General features: G+C 33.9%; 1 protein-coding gene across 13 annotated transcripts in view; it reads right to left on the reverse strand.

Annotated features, from left to right (window-relative positions):
* Window positions 1–6,426: 6,426 nt before the first annotated feature.
* The window catches only part of CDH18 (cadherin 18), a 1,109,085-nt gene continuing 1,094,620 nt past the window's right edge, over window positions 6,427–20,891 (reverse strand). For 10 of the 13 annotated variants that reach the window (XM_064375888.1, XM_064375890.1, XM_064375894.1 and 7 more), the window contains 2 exons: window positions 17,802–18,053; window positions 6,427–8,845 (listed from right to left, as the gene is read on the reverse strand). In XM_064375888.1, coding sequence (XP_064231958.1) covers window positions 8,355–8,845; window positions 17,802–18,053 — 743 coding nt within the window. In that variant the 3' untranslated portion in view covers window positions 6,427–8,354. The remainder of the gene's footprint in view (window positions 8,846–17,801; window positions 18,054–20,891) is intronic. The other 3 variants (XM_064375899.1, XM_064375900.1, XM_064375898.1) reach the window with 2 other exon arrangements.

Below are 20,891 nucleotides of genomic sequence, written 5' to 3' on the forward strand. Positions count from 1 at the left end.
TGAGACATGGTCTCGAGGTCTCACTCTGTCACCCAGGCTGACGTGCGGTTGTGCAATCATGGCTCACTGCAGCCTTGAGCTCCTGGGCTCAAGCCACCCTCCTGCCTCAGGCTTCTGAGTAGCTGGGACTACAGGCATGCACCACAACACTCGACTACTTTAAAAGAAAATTTGAAGAAATAGGGTCTTACTATGTTGCTCGGTCTGGTCTCATATTCCTACGTTCAAGAAATCCTCCCACCTCAGCTTCCCAATGTGCTGGGATTACAAGCGTGAGCTGCCTAGCCCAGCTCAATTATATTTTTTTCTGAAAGAGTCGCAAGAATGAATTTTCATTTGCTTTTAAATAATTATCTCAAGTGGAACTAATTTTTATATAGATGCTAAAAAATGATGAAATGTGCGTAAAGAGCGTAATTCACAACACAATTCTAATTTGTCTAATTTTATATTTAGATTTTTCTTACTTTGAGGGACATCCACTACATATAATTGTAAAATTTATACTTTCCTTTGTCCTTAGCATGGTGAAAAGATGAATCAAATGACCTAATCCTGGAGTGGCTTGTTTTCCTTGCTTACCTGTATAGAAAATGCTTAGTCTGTGTTCAAACTTTTCAGAAAATTGATTACTTGTTAAATATTACCAAAGTAAAAGTTTTTTTAGGCTGGGAAATATTAAGGGAGCAATAAAGAAACCATAATAATATAGTTACTTAATTCGCAAAACCTTTACTTTTTTCTGTGTTTTACACAGACAATTGTGAATATATCTGATATTCCTAACAACCTTGTGAGGTCAAAATAAAGATATTATTTCTATCTTAAATTGAAGGGGAGTGTATACAATGTTTAAACTAACATTTAAATGTATGCGATTAGTTACAGTCACAGATTCCAGACTACAAGTTCTGAAGTTCTGACTTCTATACCTGGGTTTCCCTACCTTCCCATTCAGTTAGGTAGAAATTATTTCTATTAATATTGTCCCATTCCATATTTTAATTCAAGACGCTGATTGGAATCAAGAAGCTGAATCGTAACCTGTTTTTTTCCAAACTGTTTGTCCAAGTAAAGGATTTCACTTTTTGGTATTCATTCATTCTCTCAAACTGAAACTGAGACAGCCAACGGCAAGGCGGGGCGCTAACTTAAGACTTGGCAAGTGAAAGAAGATAGTGATGAAGGTACATGGGAAGGCACAGGTGAGAGGAGATTCCTTTCCACAGCCTGGAAATAATATTCTGGGGAGAATTTACCTCTATAAAAATTAGAAGAAGGTTTTGCATTGTACCTAAATCAAAACTAAACGCAGTTTTTTGTTGTTGTTTTGGTTTTGATTATCTTTTTGGGGACAGAGTCTTGCTCTGTTGCCCAGGCAGGAAAACAGTGCCGTGATCACTGCTCACTGCAGCTCAGTATCCCAGTCTCAAGCTTCCCTGCTGCCTCAGTCTGCCAAGTAGCTGGGATTACAGGCCTGCACCACCAAAGTAGCTGGGATTACAGTCATGCATCACCACATCCAGCTAATTTGTAAATCTTTTCTCACTTTGTTGCCCAGGCTGGTCTTGAACTCCTGAACTCAATATACAGTTTTAAAATTATTTTTAAATTGTGGTATTTTATTGGTGTATCAAAAGTCATCTACTAATAATTGTGTGCTCAGTGTTGTAAAATTTATGTGCAATGGAAAAGAGAAAATATCACTTAGGTGATAAAACTTGGGAAATTTATTCAGTGTTAGTACTCCTGAAGAAGCAAGTTTCCAAATTTTCTTCTACGTAAACAAAAGGGTATCTTTAAACTTAAATACTTTTTGAAATTATAGTTGTAAATTAAATTTTTTATAACATACTATTCAAAATACTTTATAAAGAGTAAAGGACTATTTTAATTTCAGTGATAATTTAAATGGCTTATGAAATGGATCATCAAAGCCATTTTGCTTTTTAAAATTTCATGCAAAATGTAATAAATTTCATATGAATAAAACTTCCCCACAGTCATCTTTGGAAGACTAAAAGCAGGATGGTTTACAGAAGATTAGAAATATACATTGTTGCAAAAGCTGCAAAGCCAAACTACATCGTGAAAGATAATCTCAGGCTCACAGGAAAGTGACTGTCACAGAGCATTTGTGTGAAGGGAAATATTTTATTACCTTTTGGTGAGGAAGAACATGATTAATGACAAAGGGTAAGAAACTGAGTTGAAAAATAAAAACTCTGAAAACAACATGATGACTACTTTCTATTTCTGAAAAACATTTTCTTGAAATTGTTTTGAAAAATACATGAAATATAGAAAATGTTCAAACATAGATTTCAAAGTTTGTAAAAAGCAAGCATGTAAAAATGAAAGAAGAAAAAGCGAGAAAAAAACATATAAAAGATGGAATTTCAGGCTAAGTATACATGTATCATTGCATCTTCATATTGTATGACTGATGCTTTTTGAAAATAAATCTGAATGCAAATTATTATATAATAAAACACTAGAGTGGGTGATATTTGTGTTGATATGCATTAAACAATTTATTTAAAATAACATTTAGTTACACTAAGGCATCAGTTTGGTCTTTGGTGTGTGAATTTTTTTTTTTAGTTCAAAAATATGTTTATATCTAAAACATTGATTATAGAAAATAGACACATTTATCCAGTTAAGAATAAATTTACAGGAATAAATGTTGTTCTTAAAAGTATCTCTCTTGTCTTCATTTTATTTTTGTTAGGATAAATAAATTAATAAAATTCTGTGAATCCAACAGTCTAACCTGAAACGTATAATAACTGCCTATACCTGAAGAAGTTAAAAACACTTCTCTGTGTTTCTAAAATAGGTAATTATTTTTTAGAAATAATTAAAATAGTCTAATATTTCCTCTGTAGGAGGTACACGTAACTCTAGACTCTTTCTTTAATATTGTTACTGACAAGTAGACATTAATGAAAAATGTAGTTTTCTAAAAGAGACATCCATGGTCACCTTCCTGATTGGTGGTAAAATAAACCCAATGATATTTGCTAAAGAATGAGTACTATTCTATCTAAAATCTCAATCCAACTTCACTTAACATCTCACATAATTTCCATGCATGAATCCTCTAGTCCGTATCAAATAATCTACATTTGAATATTTGATTAAACTGTCCCCTCAGCTTTGACCTCCTCCTGCCATTTCCTCCTGCCATCTCTCCCTAATCCTGCAGAATACAAGAGTAGCACATTACTCACACAGTTTTAATATGTTCCTGCAAATTTTCATTTCATTGTACCTATCTGTTTTAGAATACGTTTTGCCACTTTTTGCTTCATATTGCATTGTTCAGAGCTTTTTACATGCAGGTTGTAAATTTATACATTCTATCATTTTTTTATTTATACATTCTATCATTTCTCTTAAATGACACTTTAATTTCATTGATGATGACAACTGTCACCAAGACTCTTTTTTAAATATCCTTCTGAATGTCTCAAACAGTATCTTGCATCTGGTGCATGTTTAGAATACCTTGCTCCATTAATAAATGTTAGGTTATATTAATTTCTACTTGAAACTAAGGCATTTTAGATGGCACTTTGAAATTGTCAGGAGATAATTTAGGATAAGAATTTGATGGTTTTCGACATAAGAAAAATGGCCTTGATGCAATTATTAGGGTAACACTATTATGACCCATTTTAAATTTTTCAAAGTTAGTATTGATCAGCAATAACACTAAACCATCTGATGAATCCATTATAATCCATAAATGTTACCTGCCTTTCTCATAGGATAGAATTCCCAGAGCCCTTCAATGTCCATTTTCTCTATTCATTTTCACCTAAGAGTTTCAGAAAGGAATTATTATGAAAATAGTTTTTGATGTCTTTGAAGTGTTGAAGGGCAAAAATCTTTCATTTCCATGAACTTAGCAAATATATAAATGCAATCATTCCTCCCTTGACTAAGACCTTTTTCCCATTTTTTCCATCAGTGCTTCAAAGACTATGTTATTTTTTTCTGATTTCTTCTTTTATTAAAAAATTACATCACTACATCTTTCACTGGCACAAGTCAGAGTAGCATATATGTCTTTAAAACAGTAGGATCATGGTAAAAAGTACTGCATTAAATATTTTCATTTTAAATTTATGTATTTAGAAACTGAAAAGCTGATTGAGTTCTGGGAGTGCTGGTCTTATCTCCAAATGGTTGTGAGTTACTTTTGGCTGTATAAGGTTTATGAGATTTCTAATCCTATATTGGAAAAAGATTTAACTTCTGCAGATGAGGTAGAAAATAAAAATTTCAGTGGTTTTGTTTTCTTCAGATAATGTTTAATTTGGCTTTAATCCTGAAGGATAAAAGAGAGAGAGAGAATTCAAATTTGAGTCATATATGTCCCAAGAACTATCCTGAGGTTTTACATATTTATGAAATTGAAAGCCAAGTAAGTCAGTGGCATAACATACATAGAGGCTAAGTACAATTTGACCTTGAGACATGGGAGTTTCAGTAATGCTCAACTCTAGAGTCTTTCAGTAATGCTCAACTCTAGAGTCCCAATTTGTTGAACAGCTGATCAAGCACTGTCCACATTAATAGACAAGTAAAGACTTACACCAAAAGTTTTGCATTCAAACATGTTTCATTAACATGTTCAGTTAAATGGCACTTCTTGATGACTCTGATATGAGTCCAGATAAATTTTTATATCCAAAATATATATTCAGTCAAACTCAAAAGAAGACATCAATTCAGACTTATGGGTAGAGCTCTGTAAGAAAATGATGATTAATTTTGATTAAGGTTGCTGCATTGCTTCAAAAGATGAACTCAATACTCTTCCTTTCTTCTACCCAGATTTCTGATCATTTTGTCTGCTCTCTGTGTAGTAAATACATCTGAGCTGCATTCAATTGACATCCCCAAAGATTAGACTGATGCTGGATACAAAATAAAAGCCAAAGGTCATTAACTCCTATCTGGATATTCCATATACTGGGTACTACAATTTTGTATACATCAAATATTTGGATCACTTCAATATCTAAATCTCTGTTTTGAATATCATTTTACCCTCCAAATATTCTCCAAGAAGATACCTGCACATAAGTGTCTTTACCTATATGGTTAAATGAATTCAATTCCTCTCAGAATATTTTCCTTCTTGTACCATATTGTAGTAGAGTCACATCCTAACTCTATATAGAGACTTATCTTTTCCTCAATTTCTTCCTCACATCTGTGTTTGTACAGATTTGTCATAGGAAGACAGAGCTTATACAGAGCTTTAATAATTTCTGCAAAAATTATTAATATATCAATGTTTGCACAAGGAGTATTTTCAATTAATAAATTCTGCTAAGAAACACCTTGGATAAAAATATTATCATACTATTAATTTTTTTTTTAATTTAGCATCCAAAATTTTGTACAAGGTCTGTATGTAGCAAAGTATCTTATTCAAAGGAAGTAAATTTATTTCAAAGCGATATGTTCTTTATGTCTGCAAATAGCAACTAAAGCTTACAGAATGTGCTAGAACACATTAACAATGTGAAATTTCATATCTGATTATTTGTGGCCAGTGAAACTAAAAGTCAACTTACGAACTCTTGGCTCACTTCACTCTAAGGGAACTATTTTCTAACACTGATAAAAGCAGAGATTTAAAAATAAGACATTGAATGTTCAATGACTCTGGTCAATTTGCACAGCATTTATATGTCATTACTGTTTTTTAGCTCAAAGAAGCAAAACAAAAAATATGAGAAGATATCCACACTTATAATAATGATATAATTGCTTAGTTTCAGAGTTCAGATAAAAATAGTACTTGGAATGCTTTCATTCAAATTAAAAAATAACTACGTGAACTACAGATGCTCCATTTTGCATTCTTATTTAGATTTGATATAGGGGAGCTTAGAAGCAACCTGTTATTTTAATGTGTGATTAAAAGAAGATAGATCTGAAGTGCTTAGTTTTTACAAAATTAGAGATATATTTTGGTATTCAGATCCATGCAGAGGACTTTAATGTTTACCAGAACTGTTAAATATATATATACATTTTATTTTTCAAATCCTCATCTGTAAATATATTGTGTAAATTTATTTTTTAAATATGTGCTGAAACATAATAGTGATAAGTGATTCCATAGTTTTCTTCTGTCAATAGTTTATTCAGCCTCATGGACTTCCAAAACCATTCCTGATCCTCTTTGCAGAGAAAATTCAAAACACGCAGACCCACAATACTTGTCCATGCATTACCCCCCTTCCAGGGTGAATGTAATCCAGAACTAGCATCATCAAAGCATGTATATCCAGAGGTTACTCCCCATACCCCTCAGTGTCTCTTCAGATTTAGCTTCACGCTGGAACACACACCATTATGAGATTAAAAAAGGATAAAGCAGCATCTGGAAAACTAAAATGTTGTAAAAAGCTTAAATTACATTTTATTCCTCAGGCTTAAAACACAAATTGAGAATTATTCAAATTAAACTTACTTACTTCCCATACCTCAAAATTATAATATGATAGCACAGGGCAATTGCAAACAGAGGTAAAATCCAAAATTTTGCACATGGGTAGAAACAGACAGAAAATGTCATGTAACTTTTGGGGATACTAGATAAGGATAAATTTAAAGAGCAAAGGAAAAACTCCCTTTTCAAATATTTATTTCATGTATTTAAGAATTCCAATATTTCTGAAATATATAGATGTGGTCAGTTTTAGAAAATAGGACAATTATGCTGTAAATTCTTACTTCAAGACCAATAGCAACAACAACAAAATATTATCTAAAACAATTTGAAAAAAAAGCTCCACTCAAATTCTCAGAAATTAGTTTATGAAAATATTAAAATAATTGGAATTGTGTACTATATATTTAAACAGTAGCTCATGAAATTCTGATAATATATTTTATGTGAGATGCATGTAAATATATATTTATGTGATAATGAAACTAGAAAATTAGATAAGCATCTGCAAGCTTTTAGGTAATTGAATACTTTGCAGTTGGCAAAGCATTTTACAGATGCTCATTTAATCCTTACAACAACCCCGTGAGGTGGGCAGGGAAGTCATTGCCATCTCTACTTTGTGGTTTACACCCTGAACACAGAGACTTTTGGGGACATATCTGAAGATAACAAGTGTAAATCTCCTCTTATTTTTTTGTCTTTCTTTGCTCCTAGTCTTACACATTTTCCTTGTGGATACCAAACTAATTATGAGTAAAATGGAGAAAATCGGAACCTGTGTAAGAAATAGCGGTAAGTCAACTATGATTCTATGACATTTACGTTCATTGGAGGATAGTCTTTCAGACTACATTGTTATTCTGTGAGGTACCTATTTTTGATGACTGCTCATGATGAAAATAAGTGAATTAGACTGAAGTATAAACCAGCCAGCAAAATGTTTGACAATTAATTTTAAATACAGAAATGATCAAAATTGCTGATTTAAATATAATAAAACAAGTGGAAAAAAGGAAAAAAAAATATTTCCCCAACATTTAGTAAAAGATAAGTGTGTGGCTAGTTTTAAAATTAAATCATTCCCTGACATATCAGATATTTGTAACATACCTTAAACTATTCTTTCTATCCATTTAAAAATAGGAGTCTTCCATTAAAATAAAAGGGGTGTAGAGGATAGAGACCATAGTCTCGTGCTCAGTACAGCACACAACTGGTGCACTGAAGTTGCATACATTATAGTGCAGGCAGCAAATCCCCATGCTCCATCAGTTTCGTATGGAGAAAAGAACTGGGGAGGGCAAAGGGAAATGATACATACAAGTCCATGATAGAGTGGAAATACCTCATGTAATTTAAACACAAGACAAGGCTAATGAGATCTGTCACAATAACAATGTGGTTCTCAAGGGTTCACCCAAAGATGTGATGAAAGAGGTTGTGATTACCTTTGCAAGTTTCCTGTTTTAGTGTTACCACCCCTGTAAGTCATAGTCATCAGTGATCTTGAGCCTTTTTGTTTAGTTTTGCTTTTGAAAAAAATAAATCACAAAATATTGAAACAAATATCATTGTTTGGCTTAATTCAGGTATTCTTAATAAACAGTACCACAGACTTTATTGAGCAATTGAAAATATACACAAGGAACAATAACTTTTTCTTTGTATCGTCTTTTTCTTTTTTTCAGATTTGACTTTCTTCCAATTAAATAACCCAGTTTCGATCATGAAAAGGGCACTTGTTTCTACAGGAGCTGTGTCCAGTTTGCTCAGTTCCAAGTACTGTTTCCACACGTCTTCCTTGTCGTTGCTGAGGTTGTATCTCCACTTACTCAGGAAGCAAATTCCACCAGTTGCAAGAATTTACCCCCTAAGTTGTTCTTTCAGATTCTATTTCTCCATAGAGTTCAGCTAACTTTTTAAACTCAGGTCCCCAGTCTCCAAGGTAGTGATAATCCTGGTCTGATTGTGTCGTTGCTGAATCCAGCGAGCTGATAGACCCAGCTTCTGATCTCTGACCCTCATAGGCATAAGTCTGAAGAGAGTCATAAGGGGGAACGCTAGGGTCTAGGTCTGCTTCTGCCAGTCTTTGCTTAATAAATTCCTGAACATCTATACTTTCCAGGGTGGACAATGTCTGGTGTCTGGGAGTGAGCTTCACTTCAGGTCTGATATCTCTCCGGTACTTGAGCTCCTCAGCAGCAGAAGGATTCCTCAAGGCTGTGATGTCAAAGGCCTCCGTGTCTTCCTCTCCACCTCCCTCGTCATCGTAGGTGACCACGTTCTCCCGTACATCCTCCTCTGAAATGATTAAGGGTTCTTTTTTGCTGCGCCTCAGGGTGATAAAAAGTACCACAATTGCTGAGGAAAAATAGAAAGAGGATGAAGAATTAAGAAAACAGGAAGGAAATTCTTAGAGATTTTACATCAGCATTTTCCCATTTTCCCAGGGCCGTCATTAACTACATTCCAGAGTTAGGCTTGCATTGAAGCAAAATCCCCTCTGTGTCCTCTGAATGACACCGCAAGGTATTTTAATGCCTCAAAGAATGTAAAAGATGATTACCCCAGGAGACACTGTGAATCGCTGATCTTCTATAGAAAATCATAATACTCTCAATTTACCAGGATTCAGGTTTTTTGACTCATATTTCAGCATAACCATTTAGTGATTAAAGTGAGATAAATACATGATAAAAAATATGAAATTTTAACTAGAAAAATAATGTAGTGAACTGGTCTCTCTATAGACATTTAATTCTTCTAGGTGGATACACTAAAGGAAAGGTGTAAGAAGGAGCCTTTATGTTAAACCCTTTTAACATGTTAAACCCTTTAAATTTTGATGCTTTGTTGAAAATCAAAGCAGAAATATTTTCATGGTTGATCTCTTTTGTCTATTATCCTTTAAAATTATATTATCATGCATTAATAATTGCATTTTCCCATTCAGCTGCAAAATAACATTACATTATTTGTGCACAACTTGTTTCATAGGAATTTTTGCATTTATGAATTTTCTTTAAATAACTTATTTATTTAATCCTCACAGCAGAGCTGTGGCTTTAGTCAATTTTTAACCCATTTATGCCTGAGGTTGCAATTTTTTTTGTGTGTGAAAAATCAGACATTGGCGATGACCTTGAGTAGAATATAAATAACTCCCACAAGCTTAGCATTCCAATAATGGAACACTAGATATAAATGGGAATGAGGAATCTGAGACTCAGGAAAGAGTATCTGAATAACTAAGATCAAAAGATAATAGCAAGTAGAAGAGCTTGTATCATAACGTGATTTCTCCCATCACAGATAATGATATTTCTACTAAAATAATATTCTACTTCAGTATTTCAAAGACATGAAATAATAAACTGAGTGCCCAATTGGACATGTGGCTTAGGGTAGCTCTTGATAAATATGGTGGATTAGTCTTTCTTTCCAATAATGCTGCAAACATTAGAAAATATGATAGAAATGTATCTTGGGAACTCGGCTTTGGCCATTTATCAGTATTTTCAACTGTTTCTATTTGATGATATTAAACTATTACTAAAGAGAAATAGTTCCCTCACATCAACTTTGTTACAGGCTGTGTTATTAGGCTGAGTATTATTTACTTCAGCTCTATAGACTGTTCTTTTCTTGCTCAGCTGATATTCTAGGCTTTATGATAGTGATAATGATGTCCATTAATATTTTAAACATTCTTTACTTCATAATAATCAAGGAGGTGCATTCAATTGACATCTAAGGTTGTTGGATTTAGCAAATAAAAATAAATGACAGAATTCTCAATTAAACATGAATTTGAGGTCAATAACAGTACATATGCACACACACACACACACACACACACACACACACACACACACAGGCTTCTTAACCTACATTGAGCTTACATCCCTATTAAACCCATTGGAAGTTGAAAATATCTTAAATCAAAAATGCATTTAATACACCTAATTTAGTGAACATTATAGCTTAGCCTAGCCTACCTTAAATGTGCTCAGAACACATTAGCCTAGAGTTGGGCAAACTTATCTAACACAAAGCATATTTATAATAAAGGTATTATAAAGAATTTTGAATCAGAATTCAAAATACGGTTTGTATTGAATGCATATTACTTTCACATCCTTGTAAAGTCAAAAAATCTTAAGTCAAACCATTGTACATTGGAGACCATCTGCAACACAGACACACACATAGACACTCACCCCCGCCCCCCCCCACACAAAGATATTAAGTATGTCCCATATAATATTTGGAATACGCACACACAGTCAACTATTGTGCTAAGCATACATGCATATGTTCCAAATACTATTATTCTATGTGACATATTTATATTATATATACATATATACCTATATATAGATATAGATATAGATATATTTCTTATTTATCTGAAATTCACAGTTATCTGCGTATACTGCATTGTGTCTGACAAACCTGATTGTAAGTGAACTTCAACAAATGGTTGTGAAACAAACAGCAGGTTATCTAACCTCTGATAAAGAACACACTTTCCCCCCAGGAACTGCCCTTTCACAGCTTACCTCTGCAAAGTGACTTTTATCTTTACTTTTATCATTATTGTTACTTTGTTCTTCTTTATAGCTTTACCAGTTTAATGTATCCCTCTAATCGATATGAACTGCTTTTATCTGTTATAAAACTAGAGAAAACTTCAGGAAGAGGAGTAGATTTTCGAGGCAGAGGTGGAAAGGATAATGAGAGAGAGGGATGGTCACCATGTGCTGGGAGGTGTCCAGTTGTGCAGAGGAAAGGCGAAAGAGAGACTGTGAAGGAACCAAAAAGACCAGAAAAAGAATCTGTAGAGAAGGTCATAGAACCATCCAGAAAACTGTGAAATGGAAGGATATTAGCATTGGGAAGGTAATGAGAAAATTCAATGAGGGTCGCTACAGCAGACATGGGAAGCATTGCATGAGTCCCTGTTGTTTGAAATGAAGTGGTTACAGAAAGCTGAAAATGAAATGCTGATGCTACACATGCCTTGGTCTACAATATTATACACAGAAAAACAGATTTGCCCATATATGTTGCCTATACTTCGAAAACATTAGTTTATATACCACTTTACTTTGGGGTAAAAAAGGCTTTTGCTGAACACAGTAAATACGCATTTCATAACTCCCCGTGTATTTTAGCATAAATCCACCTTACAGCTTTCTAATTCAAAGCCCTAAACAACATCTTCCAGTAACTCACTCCACTGTATTCAGATGTTTTGATTTACCATGCACTATGTATCTCTGTTCATCTTTATAATTAAATGAGGAGGTTGGTCGAGATCGAAAGACCTATTTATACAGACTGCCTAATTTATTACAGTACAATTTCTTACTTTTGCCAATAAATCAAGTTATTTTCTTTTATATTGAATTGGTTGGTGGTTGATGTCAAGGGAATTTATGTGCAGGCACATCAGGGAATATGTAATCAGTACTGCCATAGAGGTATGGAGGTAATTTGCATCCTTTGATAATTGTGCAATTTTTCAGTCTTTGTATATGTATCATATTCACTTAATGAAATACAAGGATAATCCTAGCTTTTTAATTATCATGGCATATAGTTTCTTATTTCTCGAAAGTTAAGAAAATAATCCTGATATATTTTGATTCAAAATATAGAGACCATTTATGTGTGAACTTTGAAGGCTTACATCTACCTTTTCCCTAGAGAAGGTAGTATTTGCTATCTTTCTGGGTATTATTTGCTTATATTCAGTGATTCCTAGACTTGGTACACACTTATTTAATAATAGGATCAATATACAAAATAATCAAAAACTGAGACACTTTTGAGTGAGAGGGGATGTTGTTTATAATTATGTCAGGACATCAGGGCATATGCACACATAGGATCCCTCTAGTTAAAGGTAAATTCAGTTCAACTCAGTGAAGAATGTTGAAACATGGATGATACACTGTGTTCCTGATGAAGTTATTTTCATGCCTGTTGGTTCACCAGGTATTTCTGGAGCAGACGGCACCATAAACAATTCTCATGTGGACAAACAAAAAACTAATCTCTGTGAAAGTGGTAATGTGACATTGTGTTAAGTGAATTCTCCTGAACAGTAATAGCCTCACTAGGGAAATAGTTTTAAAATATTTTATAAAAATCAGTTTATGATTGCTAATAACATCAAACTCCTAATTGTACTAGAGAATATTTCTGAATGTTTGAAAAACAAATGAAATGTTTCAAAAAAAAAAATCCTAAGACCAAAGGATATTTTAAAAGAATGAGTGCAGATAATAATTATACATATAAATAGAGAGTCAAACCCTTATTTAAAAACTGACAGTTAAAAGGTTGCATTCAAATGACCCTGCTAATCTATCAAACCATACACGTGGGCAAGGTACCTCTTCTTACAGTGGGTCATCTGGTAAAATACAATATAAAAGAACCAAGGTAGTGTTACTATAGATAGATAGATAGATAGATAGATAGATAGATAGATAGATAGATAGATAGACAAATTGTTTTTCTTTGTACAAAACCATAAATAATTTCTGATATATTTCAAAGCCAATTTTAGTTGCATAACTTGGATTGAAAATTGAATAAGCTGTAGTTTTTTTTAGATGTCTTTAATCTAAATAAATATTTCATCCTTGGTTAGTAAATTTCTTTTTCTTCTGCTCAAGTTTAGGCAGAATTTTAAACGCCCTTAAAATTATCATTTTATATTATAAATTAGAATAAATTTGTGGAGTTTTACTAATTAATTTCATTATCAAGTAATTCAAAGTTGGGGAAACATTTTTTGGATTTGTTTTCTCATACTGTGTATTTATTCCTGTATATTATGTTTCATCCCTATGCTTGGCATTCTAAGTGGCTTTCAGTTCCCATAATTTAAACTGTCATACAACTTGCATTTGAACCCATTACATACTGAATCTCAACATACTCTCCCTAAGAAGCTTTCACAGCAGAATTTTTTAACCCTCAAATATCATTTGATTCTTTGTCATACCATTATATGTTGGCACTAAATTTGGAAGAATTGACATGTCCTGAGTTGAGGAGGTTATTTTGATTAGCTTAAAGAATGTGACTTGCCACACGTGGTAGTGGCATCTCTTTCTGAAACCTTAGATTTTTAAAGAAACAGTAGCACTCAAAAGCATTGGAATAGCACGCTGACCTTTATCTCCTCACCAATTCCATCTTCTTCTCTTATTCCACCACGTGTTCACACCAAATCCATTCTCATCCCCATTTAACAGGAAATTGATATGCAAGACAGGGATTAATCCATGGTTCACTTATGGTGGCCTCACTTAGGTCACCTGCTTATACACGGGGTCTGGACTGAAAGGGTAGCTGGAAGAGGTCCCAGTCAGATCCTGACTCAATGACTTATGCCAAGTTTGATCAAGGTTTACCTTGTCAACTATTCTAGTCCCTCTGGCAAGAGATGGGGTAATGTTGAGAAATAAAATTCAGGCCTCTGGGAGGAAGACAGGACTTCTGCTACCTCTACTGTCATGGTAAATTCTGATTGCATCATAAAGACTCACTCTAAATTATCTTCCATCTATCATATACAATAGACATAAAAATGGTAATCTCAACAGAAAATAACCCAACTCATGTTCATATCTATCATTTAAGTTAGGCTCTTAGATTCATAAGCACCATTCGACATATAGATAGATGAATTCTGACCATGTTGTAAAATGTTGAACCATATGCAATCTTTAATAAAACAAAAATAAGTATTAAAAATTCTACAGATGACTCTAAGGGCCTTTCAACTGAAATGCCATTTTCACATGTTTGGAAATAGAAATAAGAAAGACTGAATGTGTGGCCTGAGTAATGCAGCTATTGGCAAAACTAGGGCTGGGTTTGTATAATCGCAGCCATTTGCACAAATAAGAAGCTGAGAGGGAAAATATTTTTAATATTAAAATATTAACTTTACAATTTACTTAGCTGTGAGGGTTTAACAATATTTAAGAATTACAAGCTCAAAATAAAGTTTTGCTACCTTTGGTTTTGTCAATATTTTAGTTGAAAATCATAATCTTACATATTAACATTATTTTAAAATTATAGATAACTATATCCTATATGCCTTGGCTAGATACTTTCTGAATAACAATAAAAACTTATCAATGTCATGAAAAGCATGCACTGTTTTATAATATATAACTGTAGTTACAATGCATATTTTCACTAATTTTATTAGTTGAAACTCAAATATGCTTTTATAGCATCTTCTCACCAATTCCATCTTCTTCTCTTAGTCCATCATACATTCCCACCAAATCCACTGTGATCCTCATTTATCCAGAAATTTATATTCAAGATTAGGGAACAAGCCTCACCTAGGTCACCTGCTTATACATGAGGTATGGACTGAAAGGGTTGCTGGAAGAGGTTCCAGTCAGATTCCAGCTCAAATATGCTTTTACTGCATATTTGAGTTTCAACTAATAAAAATGAAAAAATAAACATATAGTAAATTTATTAGTCTTGAGGAATATCACAAAATTTATTAATGTTCTATTATCCCAAATGAGAAAACATTTTCATAAAAAAAAATTAAGAGGAAGTATCATTTCATGAAAACATAAAATATTCTTTCAAATAATGCACCTCAAAATATACCTAGACATTTAACATGTTAATTACATTTTTGGTATTTATCTTAGTAAATGAAAATAGTTTTATGATGATAAATGAACATGATATCTGAAGACAACATGCCTCACCCAAGTGATCTATTTTTAAGAGTAAGAAGGCCAGAAGAACTCTCATTAACATCCCTGCGTTCTATTCTCTGTGACTTCAATTAGGACTCCAGAGAGATATAGGGTAATTGCTGTTGTGCAGCTTTGTTTTCTCTTTCTGGAGCGTTTGTGCTCTTTTTCTGTTTCTTTTCAAATACCAGAAAAAGCCGAAGCATGTTTATATCTAAAGAAAATAGCCGTTCTGACCAATAAATATATAAAGTTTCTAAAGACTCTTTTCCAGACTTTCCTCTCCACCACACAGCTACTCTACATATTTATTTGTTTTTATATATTTATTTATTTTTGAGACAGGGTCTCACTCTGTCACCCGGGCTGAAGTGCAGTAGTGTGATCATGGTTCACTGCAGCCTCCAACTCCCGGGCTCAAGGGATTCTCTCACCTCAGCCTCCAAGTAGCTGGGACTACAGGTACATGCCACCATGCCTAGCTAGAAAAGACTTGAATGTAATGAAATAGTTCTTGCTATGGTGCACCAAACTTCCATGCTTTATGTGCAATTGATCATTTTGGTACTCAATTTACTGAACTTGTAAGCATCTTTTGACTTTGTGGACAAGATCTACTACACAGCATAATGCTCTGTGATACCCTATTTTCCCTCACTTTTGTGACATTATACTTTCCTTCTTTCTAGTCTGACTTCACTGACTTCTGCTATCTTATCCTTCTTATTTAGCATTCATATTGTAGTTTTCACTGCTCAATCCCAATCCACTGTCTCTCTACATATATTCTCTTCCTGGGTAACTTCAATGAAGTGCACTTCCAATGTCCCCTAGCTCATGGCAGTTCAGGATCTACATTCAGCAAGATAAAAAAAGTTGTATTTGATGCCATTCTAACTCCTGTAGATAGCTACATTATCAAAGATCATTTCTGAGTCCATTTAAAGTAGCTTGATAGTATTCACTTTTCCTCAGCTCTTTTATGAGTATGCTACTCCAATACATGCTATGTTTAAGGGAGACGAGGGCAGAGTTTTCCTGAGTGGTTTTCCCACATGCCTTCTTGCCACCAGGAGTTCTAATCTCCATTTCATTTTTGCAAATTGAAAATTTTACAATGGGACCCTTTGGCTTAAAATCTTTCTTTATACTCCTAACACAAAACTCACCAGCTTTGCTATGTCCCACAAGGCTCCGGACACTCTCACCCTTTCCTACAAATCCCTTCTCCTTTCCAGGCTCATTACACTTTAATCTCCACTCCATCTATACACGTTATTTGTCTTCAACCCCAGGAACAAAACAAGAAACATATTTTTGCAAGAATACCTCTTTCTCAGAAAAGCAGTCAATTATTTTTTCATGTATGCACAGTACCATAAACAGAATAAAAAACAGACTGCTAAGAGAAAGAAAAAAGGGTTAGGACACAGGTGCTCAGTTTATAAAGAGGAAAGATTCCTTACATCCATCTTTCTTGTTATTACAATAGGATTTGCTACCTTGTTTCAAAGAGCAATCTAAAGAGTTTATAGTTATATCAGCTCCTCATGCAGTAGTGAAAAGGTGCAGATTATTATAACAGATAATGTAAAATTAGAGAAAGTGTTTTATTTTTTAATAAAATAAACTGTAATGAAAATTTCAAGTTAAAAAATCTATTGTTTTTAAGGTAATATAATTGAATTTAATAAAATTTAATATCTAAGGTCAAAAAATATTTAGTCAGTATGTTAACAACTCAGCTAACATTAATGATTACTATTTTGAACTAGAAGTTTCTACAAGATGTCTATTTTTTATTTGATTTTCAGATTAGTTTTATGATTTATTCATTTATATATTTAAGGGGTGCAACACAATGATGTTTTCCTAATAATAGTTTTCACTCTTAGTACATAGTGAGATGCTTAGTACAGTCAAGCAAATCAATGTATCTGTCATCTCACAGTTACACCCTCTTTTTCACGGGGAGGGGAGAAAACACCTAAAGTTTACTGTCTTTGCAAATTTCCAATACATCACAATAGTGTTAACAACTAAAGTCCTTTTGTTGCATATTAGATCTCGACATTTACTCATCCTACGACCATGTGACCCTCACCCTCATCCTGAATGAATGGCTGACCTCCTCTGATCTCAGAAGATAAGCTGGCTGGGGTCCTGGTTGGATTCATTTAGCATGATGCCACTTAGGTTCTTGAAAAAAAATTTTAGAGGTTATTTCAAGATTGGATTCTGAATATTTTAATATTCTTTCTTAAGTATACACTTTAAAAAGCTATTCCTTCATCTATTATTTCAGTTCTTTCAACACTTCAGTTCTTTCAGAAGGACAGAACTGAATAACTTGCAACACTGAAAGAACTGAAATAATGGAAGAGTCTAATTATTTTGAGATCAATGATAGTATTCAGAAAATTAATTCAAAGGAAATTGATGCAGCTGTCTCCTTACCCACATTATGGTTGCCTTATGTATGCCTAATCCTTAAGTGTGTCAAAATGATTCCCTCTCATTCAGAATTGCCATCATACAAACTTGGGTTTAGAATGACTTACCCAGGAGAATGAGAACACACAGAAGAATAGCGATTAAGGCTCCTGTACTCAAACCAGCCGAGGACAGGAAGGCTTCTGCATGGCAGGTCCGCACGCGCCCATCTCTCTCGCATGCACAAACCCTGATGGTGAGGGTGCTGCTGCTGCTGAGAGAGGGGATTCCACCGTCAGAGATCATAATGGGCAGATAATACACATCCTGAACAGTTCGACTAAATCTCCTCCGCCTTGTCAGAATGCTGGCTGTGTTATCTATGATAGACATAAGCAAAACAAAATAAACTTAGTCAAGCCGCCATTCAAGATTCACATTTGCTTTAATGGATAAAATGGGGATGTGTGACTTCCGTGTTTCAGTTTATGAAATGGACAAGGAAACATGAAGGGGCAATTATTAAAGAGAAGCTAATATTGGTTCTCCAATTGAGAAACCTATTTAGAAAAATTAATACAGCCACACTAAAGATAAAGGAAAATGGTAGAAAGACAAAGGAGGGAGGAAGCGATGAACATTTTGGACATGGACCTAACAGCTACAAGAGTTAAAGGTATACAGATGGCCTGAAGTCATATACTTAGGGTCCTATGCTTTGAGGTGAGCCAAGGAGATTTTCCTCAAACCTAGGGACTCTGAATATATGTGATAGGAGCACAAATCTGTATTTGTATCAAACTATTCAGGTGATATTGATGCACAGAAGAAATAGAAGAAGTATTGGTTTAGATAATATTTCTATGGAGACAGTAGATCGAGCAATAAACTATTTTAGACTTAGCTGTGATTTGAAGCACTATTGTTTGACCATGGGGAATTTAAAGTGAATAAAATAGCTAATCATCTTTTTAAGAATGTGTTTATTAAATGCAATATACTATAGCAAATGCCTGCATGATACATTGTGTTCAATCCATAAAACCTTATGAGGGACAGGGTGCTAAATTCTTTAATTTATAACTGAAAATAATTTTTATTATAAATACTAATTTAAAAATAGATAACCCTAGTCTCAGAGTGTTAGTTGCCCAAAATCACAAAGCTAGTAAATGATACGGATAAAACCTCTATTCTAGAACCCTGCTGAACACTACAGTGTCACACTGCCTCATCTCCAATTCACTGCCAAATGGTATTGATGTCCTCAGTGCATATATTTCATTGCACTGTTATTCCTCGTCCCTCAATGCATATTAGCTGAGAACCCATGCGGTCCATACTTGGCTGTACTGTTCAGATCCCTTCATAAAATTACCTGTCGCCCTAGCTATAGATTGCCATCTGCCCCCAGGTCACATCCTTCTGAAATAGCATATAACTAATGACTCATTGCTGAAAGGTTACAAAGGTTGGGACATCCACCTTCTATACTACTGACAATATTGAGAGACAACGTTAGCTACAGAGCTTTTCCATGGGGTCAGCCATTAAGAGTCATTAAACCTGAATGGCAGCTCCATGTGCCACTCTACCCAGTCCTTCTTCCTTTTCCTATGATCTACTGATGTCGATCCCAATGGCATATTCCACTAACACCTGCATTCCAAATGCCAATTCAACTCTGGGGAACTCAACATGCAGCTCTATCTACGAGTTAATTATTTTGCATTGCAAAGTAAGTGGGTCATTACATAATCACAATTAGGGCTTCTTTTTCTCATATCAATGTCTTTTATTCTGAAAACTGAAATTGTATTTCATATAGGTACATTTAGAACAGTCAGTGCAATACCCTACAATGATATTATTTATCGTACATTACTAAATTCTAAATTAATATATTTAAAAACTATTTTTCAAATATTCAATGTACTACATATAATAAAACAGGAAAATATACATACATATATGATTGAGTTCCTGAAAATCAGAATTAAATAATTTAATGAGAAATTGAAAAAATTTTCTAACTCTGTGAAAGAGGAATTTTTTAAAACTACATCGGCTGTCTATTCTTAAACATGTAATAGGATAGAGAAAGAAGCAGCAGAGGAATGACATCATGTGTATTACATAATAATTCATCGGTCATGGGTGCTTTTCCCAGAAAACCTGACCTTTCTGGAAGCATATCTATCAGCTGTAAGATGTTGAATCATAATTAACGTAAGTCTTTAGTCTATGGGATATGTATGAAATAAGCATTCATGGGCACACATATGTCTGAGACTCTCACAGCTGCTCCTCTGAAGAAGAGATGTGAGGCACTGAATGTTATGCCATTTCACATGTTATTATTCATGTTTCCCTGAATCTCCGGAAAACATGAATAATAATGTGTGAAATGACATAACATGCCGTGTAGATGGTGATTCTTTCATGGCTCAGGCCTAGCATATGCCTCACATTAATACTCTTGAAGCATGCTATTTTTCAGGATAACTATTGGAAATGCAATCAGAAACAAGACAAATGCCAGAAAAGTGCATTTTAAGTTCTGAAATAGAAATCTCTAAGACATAAAAACATACAAATATTCCTTTTTTTTTTTCCAGTTAAAGTTTTCATTTTTGAAAAGAAAAGCGGATTCAGGAGGCAAAGAGCTTCCCACCTAGAAAGGCTTAGCACAGTAGAATAATGAGCGTTTGACAAGGGATATTCTGGACCTCACCGGAACAGCAAAATATGTACTTGGCAGAAGGCTCACTGAACTTGAACAAGAAAACTTTGAACACTGAGGAAGACTGTGCAAGGAATAAGGTATATATATATAGATAGATATATAGATAGATACACACATACACATATGTGTATATATATACACACACACACAAAACACACCACACAAAAATACACATAAGTACATATATATGTATACATATTAGACACAATAAAATACGTCTTGCTGAAACTGCAAAATTAGGCAACAAGACTGATAACAATTCCCTAACATGATATACAATGGTTAAAAAATAAATAAGATACTATAGAAAGTCTCAAAAGGCATGCAAATGGATAAGAAAAATTAATATGCACTGAATAAAGAGAAAATATAGCAAGCTGAGACATCTGTGGATGAGAAGGGCTAACTCTCAATGTCAATCTCTAATGTGCACCATCGCTGGGTTCTGAATTCTCACTCTCTATAACTTGAA

The sequence above is a fragment of the Aotus nancymaae genome, unplaced genomic scaffold (assembly GCF_030222135.1).
Source record: "Aotus nancymaae isolate 86718 unplaced genomic scaffold, 86718_ANA_hifiasm-v0.15.2.pri h1tg000014l, whole genome shotgun sequence".
Lineage (NCBI taxonomy): Eukaryota > Metazoa > Chordata > Mammalia > Primates > Aotidae > Aotus > Aotus nancymaae.